Genomic DNA, 18,151 nt, shown 5'->3' with positions numbered 1-18,151 from the left:
ATATTTAACCAGATCTCTGCAATAAAGTACCTTTCGCCTCCGGCACCTCCGGACCTTTCGGACACTAGTACCCTAGAATGGCGTCGCTATTCTTCTGTGATGTACCGTAAGCCATCGACTAACGGAACCCAGGATAGCATACGCGTGTAGTTTTGTTTACCCTGTCGACCAGGTAGCAACGAGCAACGAGCAAGCCGGACAAGCCGAGCAAGGAGCCGAGCAACGAGCAAGCCGAGAAGGTGAGTATATTCGATATAACGTATAGAATTCGATTCGTATACGTATATAACGTATCATATACGGCCAAATTATAATATATGATATAATAAATATTAGTGGGTGGTATAAGAATAATGAACCTATAATGAGCTCATCTTGTAAAAGCTAATAGGAACTGTTCATGCTTATTACGAATTGTTTCCTAAATCAGAAAACAACTCAGTCAACTGTACTTATAAGTTATAGTTATAACTTATAATTATATTACCCTGACAACTCCGCATGTCTGATGTGATCTGTTGGATAGACTCCTGATCTGTTACTACTACTACTAATACTAGTGAGTAGTGTTAGTGTTACTGTCACTTACTGTTAGTATTACTATTTACAATTACAATCCAGTATTGTGTGAGTTAGGGACAATGTGCAATTGTCTATAGGTTAGTGTCACTGTTGAAGTGTAGCGTCACCTGTCATATCATACGACACCTGCTCAAAGAAACATGTCATTACCATTAATTATAACTTATTTGACATTTCAAAATTAGATAAGAATAATGTCACGAAGTACTCCCTGGAGACGAGAGGTCAATGATATACTCAGGAAATACCAGAACGATGCACTGACCTCTACCTTTTACATCCTGAGAGAAATCGGGCCTACAGGATTTGTCGTAAAGCAGGAGGGAGCTGAGAAGCATTTGAAGTTAAGTGATTATAATCGTACTATGAATTGTATGTAAACGTAAATATATTGAAATGTATACGTATGAATTGTAGGAATAGGTATCTGAACTTATTAATTTTACCTCAGATAATTATGTATAATCATTCTATTGTTAGGTACTTATATTTATGTGAATCAAACTTATTACTGCAGGTTTACATTGGAGACCCACACCACTGTAGTTGCTCTACATACCAAAAGGAACAGGAGCTATGTATTCACATCTGCTGGGTGTTGCTCAGGAAATTTAAACTGACCAAGGAAAACCCACGTTGGTGATCAATACCCCTGCGTCTATAAATATAGTAAATATATGCTTAGCCACACAGACTTGACACAAAGTTTACAGACATTGAAAGAATAGTGATTATAGTGCCCCAATTTTTTAACACCTTTTTAATGATTTCTCAAGGTTTCAACATTCGTTTTTGCAGTGAGTTTCCAGCGCGGCCTTGTTGAACGGGAGATCACAGCTCTGCTACACGAATGCACCATACAAACGAAAAATGTGAAGTCTTCTGATGCAGCCAGGCACACGGATGAAACTGCAAGTGGGCAACAAATCCTGGAGCAGAGAGACATCTCGCAGGATGATGTGTGCCCAATTTGTCAAGAGAAACTGCTTGCAAAACATGTCCCTGTCACTTACTGCAGGTGATATCTCTTGTATCCTTTGTTTGATTGAAATATTTTCATACCCATTAGGCCAAAAAATGAAAATCTTGATCTACAGAGGAAGAGTGACTGGATTTAAACTATATTTTTAGTATTTGAGAATAGTAGATAGTTGTTTTCTGTCTTATCTATAAGCTCTCATGGGTTTGGATAAAAAACATGGCAAATAAATAAATGTGTACTCATTTGGCATGAATTCAGTAAACTAGACTAGCATATCCAACAAATTCAGTAAATATCAAATTTTTCAATTTTTCTATGTACGCCACCTTCTACTTGTGCAGATTTGGGTGTGGGAACAGCATTCACATAAAGTGCATGAAAGTTTGGGCGGATCACCAGAAGTCTACTGGTGAGGTGAGAGTCCACTGCCCTCTCTGCCGTGAAGATTTTGGCCCTTTGCAGTATCTGGAGCAGGAACTTAGGTGTGTGTGTGAGTACATTATGTAACAACAGAGGACCCATCGACAAGATGTCTTGACACTACACAAACAAAACGACCAATAGATGCAAACAATATGCGAAAAATAATATAAATAGGTATCTTCAGACATTAATATCTCCTCACAATGTAATCAAAATTAAGTCTGTGCACTTAGAGCAACAGGCATCATCCTGGACCACTCAAGAGAATTTAATATACGATTATAAGTAGTGATGTCCCGATGATCGATTATAATCGAAAATCGATCGATTATAGTCTCAAATTCGATAATCGATTATGAAAACAAATAATCGATTATCGAAAATGCAAAAAAAAAAAAAAAAAATTAACAAAATTACTAAATCGCAACATGGACATGTATTGGTAGCGAAGTAGAAGTGCATCAGTGTGTAGTCCAGAGGACACCATGAATCTCTGTTAACATAGGTCCTGTCTGATTGCAGAGCGGTACTAGTGTACTTATAGACATGGACAAATTGGACAGTGTCTTTGTTTTGGTTTGACACTGTCCCACAGATGTTATCCGTAGATGAGATTCTACTCTCCGTAAATTGTTTGTTACATTATGTTGGAGAGGATATTCCATTGGCAGCTAGGACATTAACTCGGCTACACAGCCTACACTATTAGAACACAAACAACTTACTTCCTATAATAAAGAACAAGTCTTGATCATGTTTGTTTAAAACTTTTAACGTTTTAATAAAGGCATTTAAACCATTTCTTTTTAAATTGATTAAATACCGGTACTGTATAGGAACAGACATTATAAGTGATATTACACTTGTCTTCTTCATAAATTCAACTTGATTGCAAGATTATAAACGACAATTACTTTACCTTTTATGAATTTTTGTGACTGAGTATATACTCTAGCAATGGAATCAGAAGACAGAATGAATAGGATTAGTGAGAAATTCATGACTTTTATTGGTGTATTTGGTTTACAATAGGAACTCTGGGCCATTGTCTAGAAGAAATCGACTGACAGCATTTAAATGTAGAGGGTGTGACATTCCAATCACTGGAACATGCTACAGGTAGTTATGAATGATTACCATGTACATGGTATGTATAATTGGCATGCACGTGCACATGTACACATATAGTATACATGCATGCTCATGCCATAGTTCTACTTATTGCGCGTAATACATAGTGTTGGATATAAATACACGCACGTGTATGATCTTTATTGTTTCAGTATTATACTTCATCTATTCTCTGCAATATATACTTGGATTTTTTTGGTATTTTCTTCAGGTGCACAGTTTGTTCCGAGTATTATGCATGTGAGCTGTGTTTCTTAGCCCAGCATCACAGTGAGCACGACTTCACCCATAGACAGGTATAGCTATATATGTATATATAGGTGTAGGACTGTAGGTGAAGGTGTAGGTAAATAGCTATGGGTGTAGGTGTAAGTGCTAGGTGTAGGTGCAGGTTTGGTGTATGTATATATGTATAGGTATATGTATATGTATATAGTTACAGGTGTAGGTGTAAGTGTAGGTATATGTATGTATATGTATATAGTGACAGGTGTAGGTGTAAGTGTAGGTATATGTATATAGTCATAGGTGTAGCTATAGGTATATTTAATCTCGATATGAATTGCAACATATTTCAGAAGCACAACCAGCGCTGGCGCTGTGCTGTGCGTAGTTCTGGAGCAGTGCTGCCACCTGCTGTCATGGAGAACCTTTCTGGGAGAGATCTTGTGGAAGATGACTACGATCTTCTCCTACAGCTAGCGAGGTGCTGTTAAAACCAGGACCACTTCTCAAGTTCCTATCGGCATATTTATGGTTATGATGCAACATCTTTTTAGTGCAAGTCCTTTCCAATTGAAATTCCGAGATCATATCTCATGCTCTTGCTTCTAGCTCTCAGCCCGGCAGACTACTGACAACAGAAGAAGTTGGAAGGTTGTCCGTGAGTACAACAACTGCGAGGGGTCACCTTCTGCAGCCAGGGATGCAGTGTAGAGTCTGTCTGCGGCCCTTCCTCGCTGGCCACCGTGTCCGCACCCTGCCATGTGCTCATGTGGTGTGTAGTTTTTCCTTAGATTTCACATTGATTTTAAGTAATCATATTGAACTGTATTCATGGGAGTGCTGGTCAAATGAAACGCATAGCGCTCGAAAAACAAAACCCATTGTTGATGTCATCATGATTTATCACATTCTTAATTACCATTTGCAAAAGTTACATAAAGAAATTGTGACCTGGTGTGATAATATATGTTCACTTTTTAGCTCATCTGACATAGTCAGATGCAGCTTGTAGAATCGCATGATCGTCCGTTCGTCCGGGCGTCCGTCCGTCCGTCCGTCCGTCAACAGTTGGGCACAAATCTTAACCGCTCGACGTACGGTCACGATATTCGGGACGTGGGGGGGTAATCCGAAAACGAGTTGGGATGTCGAAGCTGGGGGTCAAAGGTCAAAGGTCAAGAGGTGTAAAATAAGGGGGAACATTCACCCCTTAACTTAAGGTATAGGGAGGAAATGCATAATTGCGGCACAAATCTAAACGGCACTCGAACCTAGGCCTCGTGAATAGTCGTGTAAACATGCATGGTAAGCGAAAAGCCATCACTGTGGCCGAAATTGGCAGGTCACCACGATTCCACAAAGGTCAATGGCACAGGGCAGATTATTAGAGCATTTTCTGAGGACATGGTTCTGACGGAGGATTGAAAACTTTTTTGTTTCAGCGGTGACCTAGCATTTTATGGCTTTATTGAAAGGACCATGAAAATATGCTTTCCACTGACGTGGCGAAGGGTAAGTGTTGGATAACCTTTTTGAAACCGCTAAAGGAGGGTTAAACATTGATTTGTTGACTGTTTAACAAAGGACTGGAAGCTGGCTTTTGCTATTAAATTACGAGCCCAATACCTGTGTCATGTGAGGCTTACAGTTGCACAGTTTTCGTACATTGCAAAGGCAAAATTGTTTGTTGAAACAAGGTTTCTACGCTCCTATATAAACATATCATTTTCTAAAGCAGTTCTGTCTATAGCACCCTGCCAGACTGGTACTGGGCCTGAAGGCTGAATGATGAATCAGTGATATGCTCGCATGAGGCAAAAAACACGGGGCACGCCTTCTAAATCATGAATTGTTGCCGTGCCAACCTGCAAATGCAACGTGTTTAACTCACAGCTTGATTAACTCACAGGCACACTCAAATTATACCGTGCCTGAATATACTACTTGGATTTAGCCTGTACCTACTGTGAAGGATTTCAGGAATGAGGGCAGATCCCATCTTGTGATTATTGATTAACACTTGCAACTGCGCTAGTCTCGCGGCAACTGATTACGCCTGGTTTAAATTAGATTTTATTCTGCATGTAACTTGTCAGCATATAATATATAATATTTACATTCATCTTCGAATCTTAACCATATATCATGTAGGTCTATGGCCGTCGCGTACCATTAACCAGTTATTGGCGACGATAAGCGTTACCATAGAATAATTAAGGGTGGCGGGGCAGGGGCGGGGGAGGGGCGGAATTGAGGGGCAGTGAAAGGCATCATCGCTGGGTTTTAATTTTTTTATGATAATTAAGAGAGAAGAGAGAAAGTCTAGAGATAAAGAGGAGAAAGAGAGAGTATAAATTGAAGATACGGGGACAGGAAAACGGATGATTACGGTGTGTATCAGCCGAAACGGGGTACAATTAGGTCGTGCGAATGGTGTGCAAGGGGAATGGGAGGGTGGGAGACGGGGGAGGGAGGTCGAAGGCAAGGGGAGGGAGATGGAGTAAGGGGGTGAAGTGACGAGGCAAAGGGGACGTGAAGGTGGGAAGGAGGGGGAGAGAAGAGGAAGGGAGGTGGGACGCAGTGGGCGGAACATGTGGGGGAGAGCGACCCTGACCCCCTCTTAATGATATGGCGCCTCAGAACCATGCTCATAGTGTTGAATCTTTATAGATACGATAAAAAATAGATGAGCTGTGAATCTATGACACAATTCGAAGTGAGGCAAGCATCATTGTAATAAAATAAACCGATAAATCGCATGGGGGGAGAGATAGTGAGCGTGTCCTAACAATGATGGTACTGCCAACTGCGTATCTGCATATCTGCGCTTAACAAATGTGTCACTACGCACGACTGAAATTGTACGTTCATAACCGTAGCAACAGACCCCAGATGAGCCCAGACGCTCTGCGGCTCTTGTTATATTTCACAATAATGTGTTATGAATGCGAACACAAGTATGCATACACATAATACATGACAACTATACATATATACATTCACGGAATTCTGGAATTAGTATCGTTAATATTTTCTTATAGTTTCACAAGGATTGTATCGACAACTGGCTTCAGAATGAGAGAGGAGCTTGCCCTGTGGATGGTGAAGTACCTACTACTCATCATGCACCTCGTGTGCCTGCTAGGTAATTATATATATAAGAACAATTATATAGTTAACTGTTCGGTTTTATCTTCATCTTGGGAAAAAGTGCATGTACTCTCAAACCTATACATAACAGTGACATGAGAACCACCGAAAGTGTCTTTCATAGACGAGTATCTTTTCTATACTAGTTCGCAGTCATTTGAAATTTTTAGAGGAGAAAAGAGATCTAAACTTAGCATTCGATTTGAATTACTTAATTGATTTTTGTCATTGCATTAGATTGTTGTGAATCGGTATCCTTTAACAGTAATACTAATAGCCCCGAGAATTCAGCTTCTCCATATTTATATAGGTGCTCATCCTCCTCTGCTCATGCATATTACCAAACTATATTCACTGTGATTTGAGTTGGGTGACATAATAGCAAGTTATCTCTTTCTCTCTCTCTCTCTCTCTCTCTCTCTCTCTCTCTCTCTCTCACGCACGTGCACACGTGTGTGTACACACACAGATGATTGCACGCATTCACACATGCAACTACACACGTACGCACACATGCAACTACACACGTTCGCACACAGACACATGCACACGCACGCTCGTATAGACGCACGCATGCACGCTCGTATAGACGCACGCATGCACGCTCGTATAGACGCACGCATGCACGCTCGTATAGACGCACGCATGCACGCTCGTATAGAAGCACGGATCTCACTTACTCACAATAGTGAAGTAAAAAAAACACCTAATAGCGAATATTATTTTAGTCAGTTTTTGCATTCTAATTGCAGAATGTCTGAAAACTGTCAGCAGCCCCACAAACACAGAGGCACCCTGCAGACAACTCAACAGAACACACTCGCCCCATGTTTTACTGTCAGTGGATGTGCTATGACTCGACAGCTCAAGGACACCAGGTACAGATAGTTATGTGCAGTGATCTCGCAATGAATATTTGAACCACATCCGTTCATCGTATTTTTGATATTTTTCAAACAGCACTTGCAGTGCTTGTAGCTCAGTGATTAGTATGGCGATTTAACATATGTTCACGTAACGTTGTAAGGTTATGATTGCCTAACTTTTCCACAGGCAATAACCAAATCCCTAATCCTAACCCGCAAAATTAACGATAACTGCGAGTATGATTACCGTGTGATGCTCCCAAGCCATTAGGGTTGCTAGTATTTTCTTAAACTTTTCTGCTAACACTAGCCATAATGACAACTCTAAATCTCTCATCGTAATTCCTAACCCCATAGAAATGAATGCATTGGTACTCTGGGACCGTAGCAGTGTTGGTAGTTGTGTGTTTAACGCTAATTCCCCTGTACAAACCAGGTCGACACCTCGACACCTCCCCCGTCCCGAGGGTGGACTGTCATGGCCGACGATGCCAGGGAGCGATGCGGCGGGTGCAGACGCTCGGCACGCGGCCATGACACAGTCCGCCCCAGCGACCGTCGCCCATGACGACGTCTCCAAGCCTCGGCTCCCCGGCTCCTCCACGGCGACAGATCTCTCGGGTGTGAGGTTCAGTCGGTTCTGCTGGGGGGAGCGCGCAAGGGCTCGGGGCGTGAGCGGGGCCGGACGCGTGAGGAGGGGTCGCGCCGCCGTGCGCAGCGACGTGACAATGAGCGCCCCCTGTTGGGATGACGGGCTGGCAGACATGACGGTGTATGCATCGCGTGTCAGAGCGGACCACACAGACGTAACATGAGATAGCGATGGTGACCTCACAGACACTATATCACACATACATGAGGTATTATGAGAGATACAGGGACTACCAGAGATATATTTAGTGCCATCGTTAACACATATCGATAAAATGTGTTTGACACATATTTTCTATCAGAAGTAAATGTAATGGCTATTATCTACTCCTTGTTCTATACGTGTTATATTGAATACGCCTCTAAACAAAATTAAGTGTGTTCTATAGAACATGTTCTTTACCCATCTATGTTCATGTTGATACCGATGATTGGTCGACAGCGGAAGGGAGAAGTGAAGTGAGATGCTCACCTTATGTATGCATTATATCGTAGCATGCGTTAGTCACTTATTATTACTGTAAGGTCTGGACAGCATAATACTTCTTTAATACAGGATTTATCACTTATTACACTGTGGTTCTGAATCATATGTCATTAAAAACGGTCATCATTCCTTAGGAATGTATTAACCAATTAGTAGATTTTGTTGTAACCCTTGCGACCCAATTCATGATGTACTACATTGGGCTGCTTCATTCTCTGTAATCTTAAGTTATTGTCAACCCTAGACACAAAAACTGTAACAAACTGTACATGTTTAACATTTAATTATTTATTCTTGTATTATATATAATCAAACTATACATCAGAAATAAATTACAGATTTGTACAGCGATTTATCTTTTAATTCATTTTGTACAATAATTAGATGTAAAATATATTCACGGTGGTCCATTCACCATCATTAATTCTGAAATTCCAGATGTAGTCTATGCTACAAATAGGGTTACTACTACATATATATACAGATTAGTCCAGGAATGATGTTTCAGCCGTGTTGGGCTCAATTCGAAAAATGTAAATAAATTGTAAATTATTAATTACATGGTCACATGGTCAAATACAATAATCACAGTTATTTCTTTCATCATTGAATTCTCCTCACAACGTGGCAAGACTCCCCGATACACACATGTTGAATATGTACGCTTCAATGATAGCTAGGCTCTCACACTCGTTTTCTCACCAAAACATCTATGAATAATCGCGAATTCTTTGACACATGCTCTTGTTTGAGAATCTATATACAGAACAATCCTTTTTACATACAACACGCATATCATCAACTTTCAACAAATGTTTCATACCGTGTAAAATATATACGAATTAGAAACGAGACATTCTTCAAAGACGTTATCTATAAGGGACGCATAATAGTGTGCGACAACACTGTTAAGATTGAGATGATGAAACACCATATATAATCACCGCATTAAACATCAGCAACTCCTAATATCTGACACACTAGCCGATCTCTCAAATGAATATATGGTCTAAGTATGTATGCACATCTCTAATAGTTCCCGTAGCTTAGCTGTAAACGTAATTGCCTCGGTGCACCGGTATCTCTGTCATTCAGCCTACATCTCTGCCAATCCTACGGCTTTTAACTCTCAAGATGAACTTGTGTACTCAAAGAAACTATTTACTATACTATTAATCATGCATAAGATCACATGCTCATGTTAATGACTTAATGATCGTTTTATCCAATATGGAGCCATTGTAGTTAACAATGTATATCAAAATTAGATTAAAATCAATAAAGCTATTGTTGTTACAGAAATTCGATTGTCTTTGTCACACCTTTCAATCTATCACCTACAAAATGAAACAATGTTCCATCTACCTATCTGCCTGGTTTCATTTTCTTGTCTTGACATAAATTTTGAAGATGTTTCCATTAAAACTTCTCTCGCACATTTACGAAAAGGCAACAGATAAGTTTTACAACTAACTTGCGGGTTTGTGATTTAACGCGGTGAGTCTTCGTTGGCGTTTACAACCTAGCAACCTAGCACCTAGCCACCCACTATTTAGACGGGTCCCTATTCGTTTTTTTCACATACAAAAAAAGACTAGGAACAAGTCTAACAGCACTGTTTATCATAACAGAGCATGCTATTATTGGTCAATAATTTCTCGATTTATGTAAAGTGTAAAAGGTAATTGGGACCAGTAGTTTTTGGAATGGATCGATCGAGGAAATACCCCACTGCCACTGCCAGTCAACTTTTTTCTAACTAACACCTTATTGCTTGGCAAAATCACTAGGAACACATATCCACCTCAACACTCATCACGTGACAACGTACAGCAATCTAATACACTATCTGTATTTACAGGGAAGAAATATATTACTAAACCACGCTGTAGACCAGCGCCATGCACGCGTGCGTCAGCCTACGTGCATGTGGTTTGAACATGTGATATTGGCACCATCCGGGACTCCACGTCTGCCACTGTACATTCGTCGTGTGGACTGCCCACCACACCAAGCTGCGGTCATTCTGCCGCCTACGGCAAGCTGGACGATCTATTTATAACAGGGCTTCATGTTAGTGAGAAGGTTTTATGACCGACTCGTGGCAAGGGTTTGCACACACTCACGACGAGCTTACCCCGTTCTTACAAAATGCCTGTTTAAGGCCAAGGTTGCCTACCTGCTTATAGTAAAGCCTCGTGTTAATAACAATGTTGCCCGTACACTTCCAGTAAGTTTGTGTGCCAGGTAATGGCAAGTTTGGCTACCTCTCTTACGGCAAGTTTTGGCTACCTCTCTTATGGCAAGTTTGCCTGCCTCGCTCATGGCAAGATCTAGACTTCATGCTAACGGCAAGGTGTTCCTGCTCAGCTATCACACGGTGGACCTGCCTATTTATGACAAGGCTGCATGCAACTCCCAGTAAGATTGCCTCGTGAGTGTTATGGCAGGGTTTCCTGCTAACGACTCCCCCTCGCCATGACCCACCCATGCTGCCTCTGCCCCTGCCCACGCTCCCCCACCCTCACCCATGCTCACCCGCCCCTCCCATTACTTTCCCACCCCAATCCACGCTTCCCCTGCCCACACTTCTCCCGCCCCTGTCCGCACTTCCCGGCCCCTGTACGCACTTCCCCCATCTACCTATTCTCCCCCCGCCCCACCCGCTCCTCTCGTCCCTACTACCGTTTGCCGACGATGTTCCAAAACTCGGTGAGGAATAACTCGACGATGTGGTTCTGGTGTATGAGCTCGATGGCTAGCGCGCTCGACGGTCCCTCCTCCTGATGGCGCAGCAGCGTGGGGCCGAACACGATCGCCAGGTTGTGCGCGTGCATGCGGTTCATCTCACTGCTCTCCATAACGCTGCAATGCAACACGACATGCGTGAGACGAGATCAGAACATGATTTAAGGGATGCGCAAACGATGCAAAGAAACGATGCACAAACGAAAGCACAAACGATGCAAAGATACGGGGTACATCTCACTGTTCTACATCATGCTGTATACTGCTACATCAACACAATATCAGAACACATACAAGACGCAAATATACGGATACATCTCACTGTTCTACACCACAAGGGACAAGGGAATGCAAGACGCGATAGAAGAATGCAGAATGTGACGAACCGCTTGCTTAATGAGACATACCGTAGACAATCTGTGAGGAAGTGACCAGGTAGCCCCCTGGTGGTGGACTAGCACACTGAGATTTAACTGCGCCACCCAATTTTTGCACAGCTGAAAATTCTGCCTGTCATCTCAAAAGGTTGCGAATGGTTTACGTTTGCAGTGACTGATACATATATACAAATGCACGCACGTACGCATGCATGCACGCACGTATGCATGCATGCACGCACGCACGCACGCACCCAACCACACTTAAACATAAGTATATGTACCTTAAGAGGTGCATGAATAGAAACTTGAGTGTGTCTGCATGTGGCCTGGGCATCTTGTCCAGCAACTCTCTAAAAGTAGCGACCGTGGCACGACTCTTCTGCTCTGTAAATAACAAACAAGTGTTGATGGCAAGGCAACAAATTGCAATGCAGCAAATGATAAAGCAAAAATTTGCTACAAGCTGCCACGGGACATGACTCCACCGTCCACGTACAGCCCGAGACGAGCCGCCACGAGACGAAATGCTCTCGTTAATTATAATAGCACTGCACGACACGACGTTGCGCAAAAACACCCCCACCCCGCCCCCTCGCGCGCGTGCCCCGCTTACTGATGGCATCCAGGAACGGATCGTACGTGTCAAACGGGAACAGTGACTCCTTGAGCTCGCGGAAGAACAGCTTGAGCGCACCCGTCAGCACGTGGATGTCCTCTTTGCTCCAGTCGACGTTTGTGAGCCCCTGGTCGGCTTGCATGCGCACCTTCTGCACCTGCGCGAGGTTGCCGCTCATGCGGTACAGCCCGTCCGTATCGAGACCTGCAAGGAGACGCCGGGAAGTGAGACGTGTGTACGTGCGGGGATGTTGGGAAGTGAGACAGACGTATGGGACGTCGGGAAGCGAGACAGACGTATGGGACGTCGGGAAGCGAGACAGACGTATGGGACGTTGCGAAGCGAGACAGACGTAAGGAATGTTGGGAAGCGAGACAGACGTACGGGACGTCGGGAAGCGAGACAGACGTACGGGACGTCGGGAAGCGAAACAAATGTACGGGACATCGGGAAGCGAGACGGACGTACGGGACGTCGGGAAGCGAGACGGACGTACGGGACGTCGGGAAGCGAGACGGACGTACGGGATGTCGGGAACCGAGACGTAGATGTGGGGATACAGGGCAGTCATAGATTTCATGAAGAAGCAGCATAAGGTGCAGCTCGGCCGTCACAAGCCCTGCAAGGAGATGTTGAGAGGTCAGATGTATTGCGAAGAGGACATCTGTGTGCATTTGTTGACTGTAAGATGCACAGCAGGGAATGTTGGAAGTGATCATGAGATGTACATGTGCAAATGTTGGGAATTGAGAAAATGCACGCACGGATGCTGGGCGTTTGGACATACATGCACAGTGACCACCGTTCTTGGGCACACAGTAGTCACTAAGTGTGGGCATTTTATGAATGACAACATCTAACAAAAGCATGGTCAATGAAGCATTACTGCCGACAAACATGACAGCTGCCTCAATACCCACGCCGAGCCTCATTCTCTTCATCCACTCTCTTCACGCCGTGCATCTCGATTCTATTCTCGCTTTCTAACGATCGTCCCCCCCCCAAATAAAACCCATGTCGTCTCAAGAAGACCATTGCTTAGGGAAAAGTCTCGCACCCACGCGCGCGCAACTCACCTCTGTCCTCGATCTCTGCGACACATCGCTTGATGAAGTTCGGCACGGTGGTGTGGTCTCGCTCGCACAGGTGCTGCAGTGAGCTACCGAAGCATTCCTCGTCTGCAAGCATGGAGCATGCGAGACGGTCATGGCCATGCACGTATATAATGGGCACTCATATAGCTATGTTACTATTACTATTACTTACTATTCACTGTGAAAGCAGCTGCGTGGCCTCGGGTTAAGGAAACGGAGATAGGCACCGCCCTATGTGCCACATAGGCGCGGGAAGGATTTAACTTAACATATAGCTATGAGAGGATTGTATTTGAATATCTCGGCATTCTAGGTCACAGACAAAGTGAGGTGGCCACAGACATGTAATATAGCAGTGTTGCAAATAGCAACCCACCCCCAGTCCGTGACTGCTAACCATTCCGCAGGACTGGCTACTTTTTATGGATTTTACTATAGGTTATATAAGAAAAATCGAAATTTTCGAAATCAGGACAGGCGGGGTTTTCAGACTCACTCTTCCAAGACTGAATATATGTACACACACATGCACGCACGCACGCACGCACGCATATACGCTCGCTCGCACATACGCACGCAAACACACACACGCATGCATACAGGCACGCACGCACGCACGCACGCACGCACGCACGCACGCACGCACGCACGCACGCACGCACGCATATGCACAACCACACAAACATAGAAGGGGAACCACTCCAGATCCAGACTATTCTGGAAGGGGAACTACTCCAAATGGAGACTATTCCAGAACGGAAACCCCTCCGGATCCGGACCACTCCGAAACAGAGAAAACCGGAGTCGGTACGCCCGCGCCGCTGCTCACCCTTCATGATGCCCTTCTCCTCGAGGGTCTTCGCGGCGGGTCGCCGCTGGAAGAACTGCCACAGCCGGTGCTTGATGCGCTGATTACGCTCGGTGGGAGACAGCACCTTGTCTAGGTCATCTGACGACTCGCTCTGCTTCAGATGCGGCTCCTGGTTCTGTGCCGCCGTGTGTCGCTGCTTGTCTGTGAGAGAGCGAGAGAGATAGTGAGCTTTACGACGAGTCTGTGTTGCTGACAGGGGGTGAGAGAGAGAAGGAGAAAGAAGCGAGAGCTGGAGAGAGAGAGAGAGAGAGAGAGAGAGAGAGAGAGAGAGAGAGAGAGAGAGAGAGAGAGAGAGAGAGAGAGAGAGAGAGAGAGAGAGAGAGAGAGAGAGAGAGAGGGAGAGGAGAGAGAGAGAGAGGAGAGAGGGAAAGAGGTAGAGAAAGGCAAAACATTAAGTTGTGTCAATTTGTTTATTTAGAGGCCAGTTTCATTCTCCTGCTTACCTCGCACTACACAACCACGCACACCTGCATCCTGATTGCCAGCAAACACATCATTGTTAGCTTCATCCCAGTTAAGTAAGGTGAAGCCCAACACCTCAGTTTCACCTGCATGATACCCATGTGTCACTGAACCCCACCTCTTCTCCTCCTCTCGGCGATACTTTGTCGAAGGGAGAGACCCGTCTAGCACATCAACATTGCCTCGTGAGGACAGAAGAGGGTTCTCTAGTGCGTCGATGTTGCTTTTTGTCACAGGGAGAGCATCCTCTAGCACGTCAACGTGACCCTGCGCCCGGGAAGCAGCGCCCTCCACTGAGTTGATGCGGCCACGCGAGGATTGCCCGCGGAGTTCAGCAAATACCTGTTCCATCATGCGCTGGGGGGAGGTAGGGGGCAGCATGCGAGGGTCAGCATCCATGACATGTCGCTCCTCCGCGCTGGCCCGCCGTGGCTCTGCAGCATCACTCCCCGTCTTCTTCCTGCTTGGCTTCGTGAAGCTCTGAGCCTTCTTTGCCTTCTCTTCAACCTTCCCCTTCGCCAATCCGTTCACTGCCTTCTCTTTTATTGAACCACTCTTTGCCTTCTCCTTCACCGACCCACTCTTTGTCTTCTCTTTTACCAACCCACTCTTTGCCTTCTCTTTTACCGACCCACTCTTGCCCTTCTCTCGCATAGACCCACTACTTGCCTTCTCTTTTACAAACCCGCTCTTTGGCTTCTCCTTTGACCCACTCTTGCCATCCGCCAGGCTGCATCGTGCATGCTTCTGCGCAGCCTCCATGGTGGCGCCACCGCTTTCGCTCTCCGCATCGGCAGTGTGATAAGGATTTCCTTTCTTGAGGATGAGACCAAGCTCCTTCTCCAGCCTCTGCTGCTGCACACTGCCCGCCCGCCTGGGTAGCCTACGCGCTTCATCTGCCGGCACCGCAAGATTCTTATCGTCGGTCTGGTGTGACACTTCTTCCTCATCCTTCTGTTTTAAGTCGGCAATGTGGCAGTGCAGGCGGCCGACGTGGTAGGCTAGCAGACTTGCATCGCTGTCACATGGCACGCTCACAAATTCCATCGAGGAATGCATCCGTACGAGCGATGTCGGCAACACGCTACTCTACTAGATCTAGTGTCGACAATCGAGACTGTTGAATGATGACGTTCAGGTTCGTGGAACTCGCGTTACAACTAACATGAGACACTTGGATCTAATACAGGAAATCTAATCGCTCGACGACATTAAAATTGTTGGAGCGTCAAGGGATACGGTGTATCTACTAAGAAAGCGCCAATCGTAGGTTGTGCAGCCGATGGGACACACGAGGACTGGTGCCATTTTGTGTTTCAGAACAGGAAAGTTCGAATTTGACGAGCATCCTGCAAGTACGCATGCAACCAATGGGGAGGTGAGCAGACACGTGGCACATCCTGTGTTTACAGCGCATAGTGCCCCGGGACAGATTCATGTGGTGAATAGTAATGAGCATTTTTTCCCGTACATATATATGCCGGGTTGCGATTTCCTCTTGCTCACCAGCAGGAAATTGGCACGCAATGCGGGAAGATTTGGGTACTGTTATTGTAAACATTGCAATGCGAGTTCACCTAGAAATGATGAAGTAGATCCAAACTTGTGTGGTAAACTGTACAACCTTTAATATCTTACACACATCACATCTCCTTACACACAGAGAAAGACCCGCGCACACGCGCGGTCGCGCGTGCGCGTACTCTCGCGACCAGAACCAGAATCCTCCTACTACTCTTACATCTCTCTCTATATATTCCCCCAAAACTCCTACAAACCACATACACCACGCACATTTACCCGTTCTCCCAGACCGCGTCCTACCCCCATTTCACAATGACCCTAGAAACTGCCTAACCTAAAACCCGCTTATCCAACTCCCTGTAACATCAATGCAGCCGCCCAATATGCGCGACGCTGCGTCTACGCAGACTAACTGGTCACCAAACAACCCTAGACTACTCCATGTCCTCGCTGACTACTTCATGTAACACGTGCAAAACACATGTTACATTATTACTATGATTTCCACATTGAATACCGGCAATGTTGAGTCGCACAAACACATTCACTCATGATCACACGCCACATATTGTGCAGTCATGCACAACAAATGAAGTGGGGGAAAGTCTAAAGTGTGGGGATTGGGTAGAAGTCTCGCGTCATTTAGTATTACTGTAAAAGTAGTGTGCAGGGAAGCATAATCTGACCTTCTCAAAATAAATGGACTTTGTACAGCTGGGACTTACACTTAGAGAACTTCCTGCTCAGTATATTGCCTTCTACTGGTAGATGGAGTTGTGTAGGAGAGGTACCTTCACCCTTGTCAGGGGTTCCAGGCTGCAAATAAAAATAATATATATTTAAAGATAATGACATATCGAGGTGCACGTACACACTTATTACAGAATTATGCAGAAATGTAACTCCTACCAGTATTCTGTTGCTGGTGCTCACAGGAATATGTACACACATACACGCACACATGCATCCCCTTTCACATGCAAACATGCCAGCACACGTATCAACTTCATACGCAAGGTAAGCACGCACACACACGCACGCACGCACACGCGCTCGCATGCCTGACCGCTCATCCACCAACCTGCCCGCACGCACGCCCGCCCGTACGCATGCCCGCACACCCGCCCCTACGCACGCACGCCCGTACGCATACACGCACGCACGCACGCCCGTACGCACGCCCGCCCGCCCCTACGCCTGCACGCACGCACGCCCGCCCGTATGCCTGCACGCACGCACGCCTGCACACACGCACGCCCGTACGCATACACGCACGCACGCCCGTACGCATACACGCACGCACGCCCGTACGCATACGCGCACGCCCGCCCGTACGCATGCACGCATGCACGCCCGTACGCACGCCCGCCCATACGCATGCCCGAACGCCCGCCCGTACGCATACACGCACGCACGCCTGTACGCATACACGCACGCCCGCCCGTACGCATGCCCGAACGCCCGCCCGTACGCATACACGCACGCCCGCCCGTACGCGTGCCCGAACGCCCGCCCGTACGCCTGCACGCACGCACGCCCGTACGCATACACACACGCACGCCCGTACGCATACACGCACGCACGCCCGTACGCATACGCGCACGCCAGCCCGTACGCATGCACGCATGCACGCCCGTACGCACGCCCGCCCGTACGCATGCCCGAACGCCCGCCCGTACGCATACACGCACGCACGCCCGTACGCATGCCCGAACGCCCGCCCGTACGCCTGCACGCACGCACGCCCGTACGCACGCACGCCCGAACGCACGCCCGCCCGTACGCACACACACACGCACGCACGCCCGTACGCATACACGCACGCACGCCCGTACGCATACACGCACGCACGCCCGTACGCATACACGCACGCACGCCCGTACGCATACGCGCACGCCCGCCGTATGCACTCCCGTACGCACGCACGCACGCACGCACGCACGCACGCACGCACGACCG

The 18,151-nt window shown here is 46.1% G+C and overlaps 2 protein-coding genes across 2 annotated transcripts in view; one reads left to right on the top strand and one right to left on the bottom strand.

Annotated features, from left to right (window-relative positions):
* Positions 1-947: 947 nt before the first annotated feature.
* On the top strand, positions 948-8,174 carry LOC106809672 (E3 ubiquitin-protein ligase Zswim2-like). Its single transcript, XM_014812837.1, has 10 exons — positions 948-954; positions 1,381-1,600; positions 1,906-2,046; positions 3,020-3,106; positions 3,330-3,414; positions 3,697-3,824; positions 3,953-4,115; positions 6,385-6,488; positions 7,246-7,371; positions 7,796-8,174. Exons 1-10 carry the CDS (start codon positions 948-950, stop codon positions 8,172-8,174), a joined length of 1,440 nt encoding a protein of 479 aa, XP_014668323.1.
* A 2,998-nt stretch (positions 8,175-11,172) lies between these two features.
* LOC106809671 (rho GTPase-activating protein 12-like) overlaps positions 11,173-18,151 on the bottom strand; it is a 92,058-nt gene continuing 85,079 nt past the window's right edge. The window contains exons 10-14 of the mRNA XM_014812836.1: positions 14,165-14,347; positions 13,318-13,419; positions 12,239-12,445; positions 11,907-12,009; positions 11,173-11,362 (exon numbers count right to left, since the gene is read on the bottom strand). Of these exons, the coding sequence (XP_014668322.1) occupies positions 11,179-11,362; positions 11,907-12,009; positions 12,239-12,445; positions 13,318-13,419; positions 14,165-14,347 (779 nt within the window). The 3' untranslated portion in view covers positions 11,173-11,178. The remainder of the gene's footprint in view (positions 11,363-11,906; positions 12,010-12,238; positions 12,446-13,317; positions 13,420-14,164; positions 14,348-18,151) is intronic.

Source organism: Priapulus caudatus, unplaced genomic scaffold (assembly GCF_000485595.1).
Source record: "Priapulus caudatus unplaced genomic scaffold, Priapulus_caudatus-5.0.1 Scaffold375, whole genome shotgun sequence".
NCBI classification, from domain to species: domain Eukaryota; kingdom Metazoa; phylum Priapulida; class Priapulimorpha; order Priapulimorphida; family Priapulidae; genus Priapulus; species Priapulus caudatus.
The sequence above is the reverse complement of the archived record's forward strand: the minus strand, read 5'-3'. Positions and strand labels throughout refer to the sequence as shown.

Excerpts from the sequence above, each read along its gene's own strand:
- LOC106809672 (XM_014812837.1), top strand. Across the intron at positions 1,601-1,905 it reads GTCCCTGTCACTTACTGCAG|ATTTGGGTGTGGGAACAGCA; the intron begins GTGATATCTCTT and ends CTACTTGTGCAG. Across the intron at positions 7,372-7,795 it reads CGACAGCTCAAGGACACCAG|GTCGACACCTCGACACCTCC; the intron begins GTACAGATAGTT and ends TGTACAAACCAG.